The sequence below is a fragment of the Rhinolophus ferrumequinum genome, chromosome 2 (assembly GCF_004115265.2).
Source record: "Rhinolophus ferrumequinum isolate MPI-CBG mRhiFer1 chromosome 2, mRhiFer1_v1.p, whole genome shotgun sequence".
Classification (NCBI taxonomy): Eukaryota; Metazoa; Chordata; class Mammalia; order Chiroptera; family Rhinolophidae; genus Rhinolophus; species Rhinolophus ferrumequinum.
Window position 1 is genome coordinate 101,582,798 of NC_046285.1, and position 18,252 is coordinate 101,601,049.

General features: G+C 46.4%; 1 protein-coding gene across 1 annotated transcript in view; it reads left to right on the forward strand.

Annotated features, from left to right (window-relative positions):
- DOP1B (DOP1 leucine zipper like protein B) overlaps nucleotides 1-18,252 on the forward strand; it is a 96,376-nt gene that overhangs the window by 10,908 nt on the left and 67,216 nt on the right. Inside the window, 2 exon segments of the mRNA XM_033125078.1 lie at nucleotides 15,399-15,580; nucleotides 15,881-16,051. Coding sequence (XP_032980969.1) covers nucleotides 15,399-15,580; nucleotides 15,881-16,051 — 353 coding nt within the window.

Consider the following 18,252-nt stretch of genomic DNA (forward strand, 5'->3'; position numbering starts at 1 on the left):
AACTGAGCCATCCGGGAGCTCAGCGGCAGCTCAGTTCAAGGTGCCGTGTTCAATCTTAGTTGCAGGGGGTGCTGCCCACCATCCCTTGCAGGACACGAGGAATGGAACTGGCAACCTTGTGGTTGAGAGCCCACTGGCCCATGTGGGAATCGAACCGGCAGCCTTCGGAGTTAGGAGCATGGAGCTCTAACCGCCTGAGCCACCGGGCTGGCCTCGTTTCACTTTTGAATAAAGTAGACCCTTTTCTGATTTTTCTTGGTGCCAGAATGTGGAAGGTGCAGCTAATAGAACGTTAGGTAGAACTCCCATTGCTAATTTGTGGCATCCTTTGCCACTGTCCTGTCATCTTTTGGTAGGTGACGTGTTGGGGCTCAGGTGGCATTATTCATCCCGGACCCCAGGTTATCCAGAAGGAGCTGAGAATCAGCAAAGGCATTGCTGGCTCGTGGTTGTGAGAGCTGCCTCTCTGTGAGCCGCTCAAACACGGGCCTTTTGGGAAGAGCACTTCCCTTTGCTGAAAGGAGTCTCGTACACTTTCAGTAATTTATAGCTAGGATAGTCCATTTATTTTGGGTGTGAGCAAAGGATATTTTTGCCGTTCTTCTTTTCAGATCTGTTGGAGGGATGGAAATAGTCCAGATTTGGACAAATGAATTATTTCTCCAGTAATCTAATGACAAAAGCTTGTCCAGCAGAATTGTGTTTATGGATAAGGGAAGGGGTTTTGTGGTCCACTTACATTTTACAAGTTTTGCCAAGAGGATAACGACGCTAGAAACTTCATTTCAGGCCATGGTAAGGAATATGCTATGGACTGAATTGTGTCTCCCTCCTAAATTCCTATGTTGAAACCCTAACCTCCGGTATGACTGTATCTGAACTAGAGTCTTCGGGAGGTAATGAACGTTACATGAGGTCATAAGGGTGGGGCCTTAATCTGATAGGACTGTGGCCTTATAAGAAGGGGGGTGAGGGGGGAGAGAGCGAGAGCGAGAGCGAGAGCGAGAGCGAGAACTCACGCATTCTTCCGTGTGAGGACACAGCAAGAGGATGGTCGTCTACAGACCAGGAGGAGAAGCTGAATCAGCTGGCACCTTGATCTTGGACTTTGAGTCTCCAGAACTGTGAGACATAAATGTCTATTGTTTAAGCCGCCCAGTCAGTGGTACTTTGTTACTGCAGCCCAAGCAGACTAATAATAATCAGTGAAATTTGGCTGTTTTTCAAAAAGGACAACTGATTGAACATGAGTACCAATAATTAAGCTTGTATTTGAGTCAAATGTAGACATTCCCGTTTATCTTTTTACAATGGTTTTTTTTTGTGGGGATGGCCAGGTAGCTCAGTTGGTTAGAGCATGGTGCTAATAACACCAAGGTTGCCGATTCGATCCCTACATGGGCCACTGTGAACTGCACCCTCCTTAAAAAAAAAACTAAAAAAAAAATTAAAATGGTCTTGTTTTTTTCACAGCTCTATTGACATATAGTAAACTCTATGCATGTTTAAGGATATAAGGATATCAGATTGAGGATATAATTTGATGAGTTTTGACATGTATAGCCTGCGACACCGTCACCACGTGAAGATAGAAGACGTGTATCTGTCACCCCCAGATCTCCTATGCCCTGTGTAGTCTCTCCTCGCTCCCTGCCCTCTGCCCCCATCCCTAGGCGACCCTGACCTGCTTTCTGTCACTGTAGATAAGTTTGCATTTCCTAGAGTTGTGTGCAAACAGAAGCAGACAGTGTGTAATCCTTTTTCTCTCTTATCTGGCTTCTGTCAGCACAACTGTTTTGAGAGTGGTCCAAGTTGTGTGTATCGATAGTTCATTCCGTATTATTGTTGAGTAGGAGTCTGTGGACATACACCATTTGTTTATCCATTTTTCTTTTAATGGACAGTTGGATTGCTTCCAGTAGGTATATATTTAATTCTTACAGAAACGGCCAGACTGTTTTCCAAAGTGGCTGTGTCATTTTGCACCCTACCAGCAGTGTGTACAAGAACTCCAGTGCTTCCATATCCTTGCCAGCCCTTGGTGTGGGCAGTCTTTTTATTTCAGCCAGTGGGGGTGTAGTAATAGCTCCTTGTGGCTTTTGCTTTTCCCAAATGACTAATGATTAGAGTTAGTAAGGATTATTGTACATTTGTTTTAATTCTCTAGAAATACAACACAAAAGTAACTATAAAAACCCTCACTGTTTTATCGTATGTAACAGCAAAAACTTGGAAGTAACCTCCCTCAATAGAGAAGTGGCAGTAGAGTAAGTCATAATACAATAGTACAGTGACATGCAGTCATAATACAACAGGACAGTGACGTGCAGTCATAATATAACACTACAGTGACATGCGGTCATAATGCACTGGTACAGTGACATATGCGGTCATAATACAACAGTATAGTGACATATGCAGTCATAATACAACAGGACAGTGACATGTGCGGTCATAATACAACAGGACAGTGACATTCTGTCATAATACAACAGTACAGTGACATGCTGTCATAATACAACAGTACAGTGACATGTCGTAATACAATAGTACAATGACATGCGGTCATAATACAACAGGACAGTGACATTCTGTCATGATACAACAGTACAGTGACATGTTGTCATAATACAACAGTACAGTGACATGTCATAATACAATAGTACAGTGACATGCAGTCATAATACAACAGGACAGTGACATGTTGTCATAATACAACAGTACAGTGACATGTCATAATACAATAGTACAGTGACATGTCATAATACAACAGGACAGTGACATGCTGTCATAATACAACAGTACAGTGACATTCTGTCATAATACAACAGTACAGTGACATGTTGTCATAATACAACAGTACAGTGACATATGCAGTCATAATACAACAGGACAGTGACATATGCGGTCATAATACAACAGGACAGTGACATGTTGTCATAATACAACAGGACAGTGACATGTCATAATACAATAGTACAGTGACATGTGGTCATAATACAACAGGACAGTGACATGCTGTCATAATACAATAGTACAGTGACATGTGGTCATAATACAACACTACAGTGATATGAGGTCATAATACAACAGGACAGTGACATGCAGTCATAATACAACAGGACAGTGACATGCAACCATAATACAACACTACAGTGATATGAGGTCATAATACAACAAGACAGTGACATGCAGTCATAATACAATACTACAGTGACATGCGGTCATAATACAACAGGACAGTGACATGCAGTCATCCAAATGAAAGACTTACAGTTACTAATATGAAAAAAATACTCGTAATAAAATAAGGGGGCAAAAAAGGCAGGTCGCACAGTTCATATATAGTACTCTAAGTGTGTGCGTGTGTGTTGTGTAGGAACGGACAAGATCTAGAAGACCTTTATTGTTAGATTGGTTTACTTGTAGTTTTCAATAATTCTAAATGAAGCTCTCATGAACATCTTTCTGTACATGGCTATTTTCATCAAGGTATGTTGTCAGCGGTGGAGTTCCTGTGTCATTGGCCATAGAGTTAAACTTTTGGTCACGTGAGTCTGCGAATGGACTGGATTTGATCCACTGATCTGCGTGGGTTGGTGCCAGAGCCACAGTGTTTAAAGTGGCTGTACTTCATAATGTTTTTATCTGGCGGGACCAGGTTCTCCACCCCAGCCTAACCACTCTTCTGTTTCAGAAGTTTTCTACCATTCCCAGGTTGTCTTCTTCCAGATGAACTTTGGAATCATTTGTAAAGTTAAAAACTCTTTTGGGGGTTGATTGTTATGAGGTAACAATTATGGAATATTTTGGGAAGAAGTGGCATCTTTACACAGTTGGCCCTCCCACATAGAAAGGTGATGATAGTTCTCTTCGTTGATTAAAAAGTCTGTCCCTGAGAATTTCATCGTTCTTCTTAATGTAAGTCCTCTTTCTTAAATATATTCAATATTTTATACATGTATTTGTGTTATGGGATTATTTTCACTCTCTGTTTTAACTGGTTGTTGACATGTAGGAAACCATCAATTTAGGGAATTTGGAAACTGACTATCTTAATGAATTTATTTCTAATTTTTCTCAGCTGATTGTTTCTCACCTGATGTTCAGGTAGACAGGCATACCATCTACCAATAATGAGTTTGTGTTTTTTCCTATTATTTTCCAGCCTTTTTTGGAATAATGTTAAGTGACGATGATATTGTCAGTGTATCAGTGGCAGTAGTTTTAGCTGCTGTAACAAAAAAGTCTAAAAATTCAGCGCCACCAATAAGGTGGAAGCTTATTTCTCTCTCATGTATCAGTTCATCATGGTGTTCCAGAATGGACGGCTCTCTTCCCTGCGGTCTTTCCGCACACTCCAGTCAGGCACTTAGCTATCTAGAACACTTGACTTTCCACGTTGCTCCATTCACCGCCGTTCTGTGCCACAACAAGGGGAAAGCATGCACAGAGTCTAATGGCACATGTTACTTCCACTCATATCTTCAGAGGAGCCGCCATGCCCAACGACGACCCTTAACCACCAGAGGGAGCGTGATTCTGGTGGACAGACAGCTCCTGTCCCTGCCCCCACCCGGCTCGCACTAATTTTAATGGGAATTTCACCGTTGTCTCAGCCCTGCAGATTCCATCCAATCGCTCATCTCATCAAGAATCAGCTCATTGCTTATTTACTAACTTTAATAACTTCTTATCTTCATAGAGCAAGAAATGTATGTCTTTCATTAACCTGATCAGTTTGTAAAGTGCTGAATTGCTTTTTTCCAAGCAACATAGTTCTGCCTTGCATTTCACTCATGTGCTTTTGGTGATTATTGTACTTAAGCTAGATTCTTCCAACACCTGAGATATGCCCCGGAAGTAAATATGTTGGAAGGTATGCTGATTTCAGGTGTGCAATGAAAGAACACTGAGCTTGGAAGCAGAGCACCTGGCTCAGCACTTTTCAGTTTGGGGCAGACGTGCTGGTTGCCCACCCAGCAGCCATTCACCCTCTTCCTTATCACAAGAACCCATTTCTTGTGGGTTCCCAAGAACCCACAAGATATCGAGGGACCAGGTGACCAATGCGCTACAGGGTGGTAGCCCCACGTCCCAGGCCCAGCGGTAAATGTTACTGCTCTAGGACTAAAGCCTTTTAATGCTGTTTTCCTTGGTAGGGATTAACTTAGACATGAGCACGTGACTGTCTCTAACCCATAAGGTATGGCCAGCCGGCTTCTGGAAAAGATTTCCTCTAATACCGAGAGACAGGAAAGGAACAAACGCTGGCCTTTTTTTTTTTTGCTCCTCTCTGTAGTTGTTGAGAGTTTAATGCCTGAATGTGTGGCAGACATCTGAGGCCGTAAGAGGAAGGGCTGAGGATAAGTCAGCTCACCATTGGTAGCAAATAAGCCCGAGAAAGCTTGGGTCCTTTCAGGGTATCATTGAGCCCTTGCATTAACCAAACGTTCGCTCCTCTAGAGCAGGGTTTCTTGGCCTCTGTGATGGGACGGGGGTGCTGTCCTGTGCACTGTAGGACATTTATCAGCGTCCTGGCCTCTGTCCACCAGATGCCAGTAGCACCCCCTCCCCATTGTAACAGCGAGAAACATCTCCTGACCTTGCCATGTGTCCTCTGGGGGTTCTCCAGTTTGAGAACCACTGCTCTAGACTTTCAGTTGTGAGGTGGTCCGTTTCTTCATTTAGACTTGTGTAGTTGGATAGCCTATTCTTTATTTTATTTTATTTTTTTAAGGAGGGTGCAGCTCACAGTGGCCCATGTGGGGATTGAACAGGCAACCTCGGTGTCAATAGCACCACACTCGAACCGACTGACCTAACCAGCCACCCTGTATAGCGTATTCTTTACAGCTGAAAGCTTTGTAACTGAACTGGTGACCCTCGACCACTCTTAACCTGTCAGAGCCCGTTTCCTCTGAGGGCTGATGCAGGCATACTTGTTCTTGACATTAAAGGTGTTCGTGTGTCTTTAAAACATGCAGCATGTCCTGTGCCGATGCATCCTCGCCACCCGTGTTGGCGGGGTTCTGGCTGGTATCAGGTTCTCACAGGGAAACTGTGCAGGGTTTTCTGTCCCCCCATCTGCACAGCCTTCATCCTAAGTACAGAACCTCCGTTGTATTTCTGTGGATGTGTTCTCCCAGCACAAGCTTTCTGCGTCTTGGTTCTCAGTGTCCCCAGCAATTTTCAAGCTGTGGGTTTTGGAGCGACGAGCTAGCTTTGGACTTGAACCGATGTGCAGAGCGCCAGACTTTTCCCTTGGTCACTGTTCTGTGCATTGTTAGCAGGCCCTTTCCTGCCCACCACCGAGACCTCGTTCTGGAACTGTCACCTGCTCTGTAACTGTCACAGAGGGAGGCAGCGCACAGAGCGAGAACCACGGTCGGATTCGGGTCAGATTGAACGGGCGGTGCACGCCGGGAGGTATGTTCTTGCCTCTGACTTGACACTGAATTCCGTCCCTGTAGCCATGTGTGCTGGTCACACACTCCCTGTGCCTGAGGCTCAGGGAGGACGGTCCCGAGCTCTGAGCAGCCACCCCGAACCGACTGAGGATCTGGGAGCTTTCTGTAGACTGCTGCTCTGTGCAGGAAGGAACAACATTCACCCTCATCGGCGGAGCAGGCCAGTTCTGTTCTTCTGGGTGTGAGTTTCAAAGAATATCGAGTTCTGTCAGAGGAGTGCTGGGGACTGAAGCCTGTTTGCGATTTGTAGTGAGACTCTTCCCAAGGTCTCCTTTCTTCTCTTCTGGCTCTGACTTGAACAAGTTGATTTCTGTATGATAGGTTTTGGGTTGGCTGGTTTCTTTCTTTCTTTTTCTTTTTTTTTAATATTTTATTGGGGAAGGGGAACAGGACTTTATTGGGGAACAGTGTGTACTTCCAGGATTTTTTCCAAGTCAAGTTGTTGTCCTTTCAATCGTAGCTGTGTAGGGCCGCAGCTCAGCTCCAGGTCCAGTTGCCATTGTTAGTTGCAGGGGGCGGAGCCCACCATCCCTTGCGGGAATCGAACTGGCAACCTTGTGGTTGAGAGCCCACTGGCCCATGTGGGAATCGAACTGGCAGCCTTCGGAGTTAGGAGCACGGAGCTCCAACCGCCTGAGACATCAGGCCAGCCCCTGGTTTCTTAAATATATTGTTTATGGATTAAAATTTGTGGAAGCAAAAGCAGAAAAAACATATTTCCATGTACTGCATCATTTAGTGTCTTCATGGTATGATTGCTTTTTTTGGATCTTCTGGTTTGTGGTTATAAATTCTAAAGGATTTCTGCATTGTCTGTGTCGTGTGTCTCAGGGTTTAGACTATGTTTCAACAGTGTGTTTGTCCACACATTCACTGCAGATGTTTCACTACAGGACTCAGTCACCTTGACCTCCTCCCGCCATTTTCTGTCAGTTCTGAGCCAGTTGGCCCATAGGCCCCCCCAAACTAGAGTGATTCCCTTTAGTTAGCCCCTATTACAACAAGCTTGTCTCCAACGTTTTTCAAATCTGTGATCGTCCAAAGTCGGTGCCATTGAACTCCTTTTAATGATGAAGACACTGAAGCTCAGAGTTGCTTGAGGCCCTCAGCTCTGTGGACAGTATTTCAGCTCAGCCGGGGTCACTGCAGAGCCCACGTGGGGGCTGAGGGGTGTGGAGGTAGGGAGTGCCGAGCAAGTGCACCGCAGCCGAAAAGGAGAAAATGTAAGTCTGGAAAGCTGCAGAGCATGGCAGCCATCAGCCATCTAGAGTTTCTGTGTGGGGAGACAGGGAACAGAGGTGTGAGCGGTGAGAGGGAGCGGGTTCTGTGATTGAAATGTACTGAATTCAGAAGGGGAAAGAATGAAGAGCAGTGTTTGAACATGTGCTAGAGCTTGGCCTCTGTGAGGTAGCACAGGGGTTCCCAGGTCATTTTAACGAAGATGTTGGGAGGGACCCTGGAGCGCAGGTCGTGTGTGGGTGCGTGATTGTTGTTCAGTGTTCACCCTGACAAGCTGGGGAAGTGGAAATGGGATGAGACCATGAGTGATCCACCTCCTTTTTTGAGTCTAAGCCACACGACCGGCCACTAAGTAGGTGACAGCACATTTTCTGTGTGAGAAGACTGCGCGTCAGCCTGGTCGGGTCCCTTGTGACAGACTGGACACATGGTGGAAGGTGGGGCCCTGACTCAGACCCAGGTGGGCTGACTCAGGGCCGGCTGCCCTGCCACTGCCTTTCTGAGCTTTGTCTCAGGAGTGACACTGGCACAGCGTTCCCGCCACAGCAGAGCCACCCGGTTAGACTGGGAAACTGCCAAGCCCAGGCCCGGCGCTTCGTTCACTGCAGCGAGGTTGTTCTCCACACAGACGTTTAGTCAGTAGCAGCTGCCAGTGGGGCCCGTGGGGCCGGCGCCTGAGGCCTGGCCTGGCACAACCAGCAGCCTTTACCATTCCGTCAGCGCAGTGGGAGGTCTCCCCAGGTGTACTCCATGCGCAGCCTGTGGTTGTGCTCCCACCCAAGCTGCGTGGTATTGGCCCAGAAAGTGTAAGTTAGTATTCACAACAATAAAGGTAAGCTGATTCAGAAGGAATAAAATGATTCCAAGAGCTGTGTAAAAGAAAAAGTATTCTACTGCGTCTCTGACTGATGCCAGTTAAGCAGAGCACCCCGCTTGTGGCTTTACTGCACACTGGGACGGTGGGGCACGGCTGTCGCCCCCATCGCTGTTTGAGCGTTGGCTGAGGGGGTGCGCTGCCAGGTAGGTTTGCTTTTAGCGTTCAGCACACCCGTCCGAAGGCAGTTCAGCGATATTTCAGTTGGTGACCTTTTTGAGAAGGAAGCTCCTTGTTTACAGAGGACTTGAATGGGTGGCAGTCCCCCAGTTAAGCAGAAGCTGACCTCACTGGACACCTGTGAAAGCCCATCCCCCGGCAGTGGCTCTGAGAGCCTTGATATTGTGCCAGTTTCTCCAGGTCTCTTGCCATCCCTCCTCCCCGCCCTCCCAAACTGGCAAGGTGGCCAGGCCACTGCTGTTTCAGGTGAGGCATGACACTCGCCATCGTTACTTGGCCTTCTTTGATGTGGGAAGTCCTGGCCAGTCCTGTTATTACTCAGTGTCTGTGGTCTGTTTTCATTCCTTCTGGAAGGGCACTGTTGGTGTCCCTTGGCAAATACTTAATGAGTGTTCAAGCTGTGCCCCCTGGCCAGCCTTACTCACTGTACAACTTTGTTTTCATGGCATGAAACAAACATCCTTATAAGCTGACCGACTTCCAGAAGGAAGACATGCGGGCATTTTACCATTTGCTTGATGAGAGACATGCTTTCAAATTGGCTTGCGTCCGTGCTTTATAGATGAGCGTCTGGCGTCTGAAGTCAGCATCGCCACTGCAGGAACAGGTGGGCCTCTCTGTTCCAGGACTTTTAAAGAAACGTGTAAGATTTTACTTCACAGGCTAAAACACTTTTAAAGCAAATATAACTCTCCCCACCCATATTGTGATAAAATACACTAAAATTTATCATCTTAACCATTTTAGGTAAAATAAGTGTAACAAAATTTATCATCTTAACTACTTTAGGTAAAATATACACAACACAAAATTTATTGAATCAGCTTTTGAATCATTTTAAGTGTATTAAATTACTTTTTGAGTTTGTGGTCTACCCTTTTGGAGTTTTTAATCATATTTCTTACATAGAACCATTCTAAATCACGCTGAGCGTCCTGGAGAATATCAGACTGTCGGATGTAAAGTCAAAGTAAAACAAAGTGAAACACAGACATTGTCGTGGGTGGAGCCAACTACGACACTTCCTAGTCTCAATCAATGAAGCTTGGATGTGGTTCGAACGGTTTTCTTCCAAACTTACGTTTTGTATTTTATTATTTTGTTTTAAGATCAACCTGCTGAGCCCATGACTACAATGAGGTCAAAAATATTGTGATTATATCTTAATTATAGCTCGAGGAATGCTTTTAAAATAGATTCATGCCTGAGTGAAATAAATATGGAAGTTTGATTCCATGTTTAATTATAATTTCTCCTTTCTGTTTAGCCCTTCAAAAAGTTCAAGTTGATTTTGAAAACATGGCCCTTTTTTCCTTCCCAATTCATCTGCTTCCCTGAGATATTTATTCTGTCATTGTACAAGAGTATCTCTGATCTTTTAAAAAAAATTTTAGTATACGTCATTTTTATTCAGTGTTTAATATACATAAAGATTAACACGACCCAAACAACGAAACTTCCCTGAAAATACTCACTGAGCTTTTCACTCTGGAGAAGCGTCCTTCCAAAGCAGAAGCTGAGACAGAGGCTGGAAAGAGACAGGCAGCGTTGTTGGATGGATACTCCCTGAGCTCTGGCAGCTCTTACGCAGTGGGGAGGGGATGAAGAGGAAACCAGGAGTTTCAGGCGCTGGAAAGTGGGAGCCAGTTCACAGTGGCTGTTTTGCTAATGAAGGGTTAAAACTCACCCTCAGCAGAGGCTGGGCTGAGTACCTGGGTCCCGGCAGAATTTGTTAAAGGAGTCCCATTTTGTCTGGTCAGGAAAGAGTTTTTAGTTCAGCCAGCGTGCGAACATCACTCAAGAGTTCATGGTTCTTGCAGCTGACAGGAACAGATGCCTGGAACACAGCATTCATTTCTGTTGTGCTTTTTTGGCGGTGGCAAAATGTATATAACAAAATTGACCATCTTAACCATTGCTAAATGTGCCGTTCAGTGGCGTTCAGTGTATTCGTATCGTTGTGCAGCCATCGCTAGCATTCATCTCCTTCATCTTCCCAAACTGAAACTCTGACTCCATTTCTCCTTCCCCCAGCGCCTGGCACTCACCAGTCTACTTTCTGTCTATGAATTCGACCACGCTAGGGACGTCATATAAGTGGAATTGTAGCTATTTGGCCTTTTGTGACTGGCTTTTTTCACTTAGAATAATGTCTCCAAGGTTCACCCGTGTTGTACCATGTGTCAGAATTTCCTTCCTTTGTAAGGCTGAGTAATGTGACATTGATTATGTGTGCACCACGTTTTGTTTACCCATTCATCCTTCCGTGGGCACTTGGGTTGTTTCTACCTTTTTGGCTGTTGTGAAGAATGCTGCAGTGAACGTGGCTGCAAATAATCTGCTTGAGTCCCTGCTTTCAGTTCTTTTGGATGTGTACCCGGAAGTGGAGTTGCTGGATCACCTGGTAACTTGATAAACAAATCAAATGTCTAGATTTTTGAGGGGCCACCATACTGTTTGCACCACAGCCACCCCATTTCACATGCCCACCTGCAGTGCACAGGCACGCAGTTTTGAAACCTGGGCCAGGGCTGCTCTAAAGAGAACATTTTCTTTTTCAAAAGTGGCGGCAGCTGCGGGCATCAGGCTTGATCCCACCTCTCAGAGAGGAGGTGGCAGAACCCCTCGGTTTCCTACTGAGAAGTGTCTTTGGGAGCCTGGAAATAGGCTGGCCACGTTGGCCAAGCACTGTGCTCCAGCCCAGGCATGAGTTGGCTGACAGCTCACAGGTGGAGGGGCTTCCGAAGAAAGGGTGTCTGAAGAAACCACAGGGCTGAGCTCTGAATTCTAGCAGCTGGAGGGAGGGAATGAATCATGGGGTAGTCGCATTCTCTTTGAAGTCTGCCCTAAAAAGAGGGAGATGTCTCCCTCTTAGCAGTAGCCGTGGATTAGTCCTCAGTTAGACTAAAGGAAAAGACTCATAAGGGCAGGATTTCGGGGAGCCAGTGTGGCCACCTTTATCATGGCCTTCGCCACTGACCAGAGGCAACTGGGTCTTCCTCACTGGCGCCGCCGCTGAGCTTCTGCAGAAGGCAGGGGTGACGGTGAAGAAAGCTCCCTGTCCTTAGGGCATCCAGAGGTGGGTTATGTTCCCCTCCGGCATGAAGGTGTTTTTAAATAGGGCCCGCAACCCCATTTCCTGCTGCTTTGTCACTTGGGAAGGGGGGCGGAGTGTGGAGGAAGGCTCAGTCTGGGGAAATCCTTTGTTTCCAGAAGTGCTTGAATCCCCTGCCTGAAAAGCATTTTCACCTGGTGATTCTGATCTCCAGTGTTACCACTTGCAAAATGTTTCTTTAGAAATTTTCATTAAATATCATTTAAGAAATAATACTTTTCCCCTTTAATCTCAAATATTAATTATTGTTTATTTTTTCCTTTGTCTTCTTAAAAGGACATTTCAGGTTCTTCAACCCCACGTCTTATGATATGCAGATTTCCTCCTTGACTTTTCACTGTTTCTTGGAAGTCTCACCAGGTTTGGGGTCTATAGTTGATTCACCTCCAAATATACAACAATTTGAGCCTTTCCTTCCTAATACCATGTATTTCAGTTTTTCTTGTTAACACTTGTTAATCTTTCTAGTGTCCTTGTTTGCTTTTGTGACAATACAGGGCATTATTAGTAAACCACTGGGTTTCAGCCAATTCTTTTAAAAATGCAATGCATTTTGTCTCCATCTCTAAATCCTGTGCTTAATTTTCTGTCTGTCATTATGATAAGAAGTAATGTTTGTTGATTGCTTGCTTACTGCATTCCGGGCACTGTGCTAAACTCTTTAGATACAGTCTCTCATTCGATGCTTGCAACGAACACCTGGTGGAACCAGAATTGGAGGCTCTCACCCCCAAGCTCACACACATTTAAACCACGCGGTACAGTAGCTTCAGTCTTGTTTGTTTTGCCTCCGTTTTGAAGCACATGTTAAGCGCCAGGCTCTGTGGGAAGTGTGTTACACAGTCACTATGACCGAGGCCCTATTTTAATCCTGTTGTTAGGGATGAAAATGGTACAGAGGGATTCAATGTCGTAACTGCTCCAGGGAGCAGGCTGTCAAGTTCTGTCTGGCCAAATCCTGACTCTGGGTTTGGCGAACTTGATTCATGATCTCTGGGTGGCTCTGCTCTAGACCTGAATCTGTGTGCTTTGATCTAACTTGCTGATCTGATGGGTGAAAAAATGGCATTTCGTGGTAGTATTAATTTGCATTTTTCTTAACAGGAAGGGTGAGCATCTTCTCATTTTTCTAAGTATTATCTGTTTATATCCTTTGTTCTTGCTGTGTTTTCAAATCAAACATCTTCCTTCATCACTGGGCACCTTTCTCTCAACAGGCACTGACTCCCTGTCTCAGACATGCCTTGTTTGTGTGGATTAACGTGAGTGGCATACAGTGACCAGTTCATGCCATGTGTACTGGTCATAGCCTCAGTTCTTGGTTATTTCTTTTTCTATATTTTTTTCATTGAATTAAGTGGGATGACAAACTTAAATGAGAAAGAAATAGCAACCAGCTCATTTGTTTGGAACGAGTGGCTGTGGTTTATTGTAATCGCATTTAAAGAGGTGTGTTATCAGTCAGGATAGGGAGGGTTAAGCCCTGGTCTCGAGCAGTCCCTGGTCTCAGGGATTTGTACAGCATGGTTGAGTTTTGCCTCACTGGGTCAGCAAGTGGTGGTTGGTTGCTCTCTGAAATTTCTCAGGGAGCCAGGCTGCGATGGGCTTCATCTCGAGGCAGGAAAACAGAACCTGATGAGGTGTGAGTTGGCTTCTAAAGCCTGTGCCAGAAGTGACGGGTCATTCATTCTACTCACCTCACTGGCCACCGTGAGTCTCTAGTTGCCACGTCTAGGTTCAGAAGGCGGAGAAGTGAGATCCTGCTGCGCGCAGCCCGAGGGAACCAAACACTGCTTTCCAGATGACCACCATAGGGGTGCGTCACATCGTTTGCTCCTGACGTACCACGTTTCCCCCAAAATAAGACAACTGCACAACTGTCTATCAGTTTGTTCCTATCTTCCATGCCAGCATGTGCTTTGGGTCACCTCCTCAATTGTTTGTTATATAAGCACATTGAAATATTTTGTTGGCTTTCCCTTTATTTTATGACAGTACACTCTTACAAAATAATGTTTTAAGGTATTTCTTGACGACTTCTAGTTATGTCTGTTTTTTTAAGATGTAGTTTTATTGAATTTGAGAGTTCTGTTAGACCAGTCTTCTGATGAAAAATATTCTTTTCTTTCTCTTCCCTTTACCTCCTATATAACGTCAGTGTTTATTTTAGAGGTGGGATCATTTTGTTTATTTATAAAAATAAAGCTGTCTGGGCCCTAAGAGCAGGTGGTCTAGGCCCAGCGGTCCTGACACACGGACAGAATGCCCCTGGCATTGCACGAGTCTGTGTGTTCTCCATATGGCCTGCTCTGTTGGAGGCACCATGCAGAGTGCTGCAAAACCAAGAGAGGAAGGAGACAGACCTGCCCTTGCGGTAGCACACAGACCTGCCCTCCAGTCCCCGGCCACTTAAGTCAGACCATAGGGTAGATAATCATTAGAAGAGCTTGTAAGTCGGTGACAAATGTGCATGTGGAACCTGATAGAGGAGAAACTCAGTATGGGATGGGCGGCATTCTGCCTCTGTGAGGGAGGTGCTGAGCTAAGTCTCAGGTGAGGAAAATCAGCAAGGCGGACAGGAAGGAAGGACAGAGGAGCACCGAGGGGCGCGGGAGCCACGGAGGGATCTGTGCTGTTTCAGAGTGTGAAGCGTTAAGAGGTGGGCGGGCAGCGCAGGCAGGAGTCCTGCGTGGAAGCCTTTGAGTGGCTTTTAAGAAGTGTGGACTTTACCCTGTAGGCGTTCAGTAAATATTTGTGGGTTATATGGATTGTTCCACCGCGATGGCAGACATGTAGTATTATAAGATTGAGTCATGAGGACCCACCCTGCCACGGTGCTGGTACCTGGAAGAATAGCACCGGTCTGCTCACACTCCCGGGATGGCACATACCCAGCGATGCTTTAGTGCAAACAAGACCTGTGTCCTGTGGGGGTACCCCAGCCCTGAAATCCTGCCGCTCCATGGCAACAGCGTTCTGTGCTTCTCCTGTGAAGATGTCAGGACTCACAGTCTAGAAGTGTGCCCTCCCTTATCTTCTGGGTGGGCCCCCACTCAGAGCCACCTGGCTGTGAAGCTGAGCTGGGAGAATGATGGGGTAATTCAGACCTCTCCTCTGGGCAAAAGTCCAGGGGCTTCCACGGCACACAGACCTGGGTCTTCTCAAGGACGGGAGGTCGCCTCCTCTGATACATTCTGATTCTGGGTCCTGCTTAGTCTGTGAAGACTGAGGCTTCCCCAGACAGAAGCACACAGCCCTCACCAGTACACGGCTGCCATGTGTGGCTGAGAAGCTGGCCTTGCTCTTGACTCTGCAGCCTGCCTCATTGCCCTATGTCCCTAGAGCCTGGGTCATGGCCCCGAGGCCCTGCCGTGCAGTCCCTCAGTCGTCCTGTCCTGTTACATCTTGTCTCTGACAGCCACACTGGAGCCGGCTGGTGTCTTCTGGGCCTCGGCATATTTACTGTCCATTGTAAACATCACCACCTTCTTCCTCATCTGTTTTCCCTCTTGTTTTCCAGGCCCTTCAGAGTAACCTAAGGTATTCCTTGTTACCAAGACGGCTCGTTATCAGCAAGAGGTTAGCTCAGTGCCTGCATCCTGCTCTGCCCAGTGGTGTGCACTTAAAAGCTCTGGAAACCTATGAGATTATTTTTAAAATTGTGGGGACCAAATGGCTGGCCAAGGATTTGTTCCTGTACAGGTACGATAGCTTCCGCATAGTGTAACTTTGTTATTACCTAAATAATCCATGTTTCAGCCATAAACAAGCAAAACACCCTAAAGCCGTCCCAGTAGATAACCAGGCTTCAGCTCCTGGAGTACACCCCCCAGACTTCTCGTTAAGTAGGAGTGTAGTGTTCGTGCCACCTGCTTGTCAGTAACAGTAAGCTGTGACATCATGATAAGCAGGCGTCTACACCCCCCATTTAGATGGCTGCCTGATCAGCTGCACTTCTGGTTAGGTGTTTCCTTTACCCCTTCTCCCTCTTCTTCCCCAAAGCTGTGGGCTGTTTCCTTTGCTGGCGAACGCGGCCATGTCGGTGAGGCCCGTGCTGCTCGGCCTGTACGAGAAGTACTTCCTCCCGCTGCAGAAGCTGCTCCTGCCCAGTCTCCAGGCTTTCGTCATCGGCCTGCTGCCCGGCCTTGAGGAGGGCTCGGAGATCTACGACAGGTGGGTCTCAGCCCGCGCTGATGGCTCTGCGCCACCCACGTGGGTGGGTCAGGCAGTGTTTTATGTCACTGCTTTCTAAGAAACGGGGAAAGAAGGACAGAGACTCATGAAGCCGGGAAAGGTGTAGGAGCGGGTCGATGGTTTACATTCCTGCTTGACAAAATGCTGTGTTCTCCTGGCAGTACCTCCATTCACAGGTGAGAGTCAGAAGGCAAGACAGTTTCCCGGAGTCACAAAGTCAGTGGGCGGCAGAGATGGGCTTCTGACCTACACACCACATTCTGAAGTCCTTCTTTCTGCTCCACAAGGCTGCTTCTCTTAGAAAAGCAAGGCCAGCGTTCTTTGATGGGTAGGGCTCGAAAAGTTGACGCTAAGCAGAATATTTTGATCAGCTTCAACAACACTTGTTAATTTGTAAAGCTGACATTTATAAAAGTTCAGGCAGGTTTTTTGGTCACTGCCTAGGAAGGGGAGAGAGTGTGTGTCCACTATTGAGTATATAGTATCCCACTTTTCTGGAGAATTACAAGGTACGAACTCACTTCCAGTGTATTAACTGTTCTGACTGATGCTGCAGTGATTAGCCTCTGTTTGTGGAATCCATTTTCGAGCCCATGTGCAGCCTGACTGGGAGGTTTAGAAACCTTTGTGCTTGAAAAGTCTCCATCTGATTACATGGCGCACTGCTGGAATCTTCTCCCCGCCGGAGTCCCTAGCTGCACCACCTCTGCCTGTTGTGTCGGCTGTGACCAGGGGGTGTGGAGGTGGGAGGTGGAATCAAGGATAAGTCCAAGGTCTACTTGCCGTGCTCCCCTAAATTCGAGGGAACCTAATAATCAGAGTGGCTTGAGGGAGTATGGCTAGTGACTAGGGGTGCATTTGTGTCACGAGCGTCTGTGCTGGGACTTGACAAACCTAACCAGAAATGTGCCCTTGAACCATTTCAAGTTTTCACACCAAGTGAGCAGGTGGGGCTTTCCATTCCCAGTGGCAAATGCACACTTACAATGGAGGGAGTCACTGGAATCCACTTCTCCAGGAGACAGACTGTCTCGCTGCTGTTTTAAGCCTAGCACCGTGCCCTGTGGCTGCACATGGTAAGGCTCATAGGAGTGTGGATTGATGAAAGGTCAAGGTCACATAGGGGTCAGCAAGAGGACCTTTACCAGACTCTGTCTCTTCACCCGTAGACCCAGGCTCTTTCTAGAAGTTCTGGCCCATTCATGTTTTCCAAACGTGTGTGTGTGTGTAAATATTTTTCCGTCATCTGACAGATGAACACATCAATTCCCAAAAAGGATTGCATTCTTTAAGAGTCTTTAAGAGTGAATCACACTAGAAGCGTGTCAGTATTTGGGTGTTTGTGTGTGTTCTTTTAGTTGATAAATGAGAGTTTATTTGAACAGCTCTTTCTTCCCCAAAGTGCTCGAGAATTGAGTCAGACACCCCCAGAAAACACTGTACAGAGACAGGAAGGGAGGGTGTGGTGAGGGTTAGGATGTCACGTGGTAGAAAATGCAAAGGGTCGTGACTCACAGCCAGGGAGGCGGACCCTGTCCCTGGTTTGTGCTCATTAGGAACCATAAGGAGCAGGAATGTTGGCCAGTGTTAGGACATAACCATTCATCCTGGCTTTCTGACCCTTTGATGCCTGCAGATTACTCCTGGCTAGAATTCCTTTATAGCCAAGTTTTGCTGCGCTGAGAAAATGGAAAATACTAATGTTTTCTTTTTAGGAGATGGAAGAGAGGTGACTATTTTAAATGGTTGGTGAGCAAGCACAAACTTGTTTACCAGAGGCTTTCCTTTAAGTCATTGGTTTTTAACCCAGGTTGATTTTTGTCCCCAGGGGGCATTAGACAATATCTGGAGACATTTTTGGTTGTTACAACTGGGGCAGGGTGGCATCTCGTGGGAAGAGGCCGAAGGTGGTGCTAAACATCCTACAATAGACTTGCCCAGCCCCAGTGACCAAAGTGTCAAGGTCGAGGAAGCCTGACTTAAATAGTAATGAAAAATATTGATTGGCCTCTCTTTTGGTTGGTTCCAGGCACCATGATGAGCTCTGCTGATTCTAGAATGTTCTACCCCTTTTTGGGAACAATATCTGACCAGTGCACGGCGCTCTTGTCACCACTCTGCCTGTTCAGTGTTGTGACAGCTCAGACTTCCATGACCACCCATTTGGCAAAGGGCTGTCC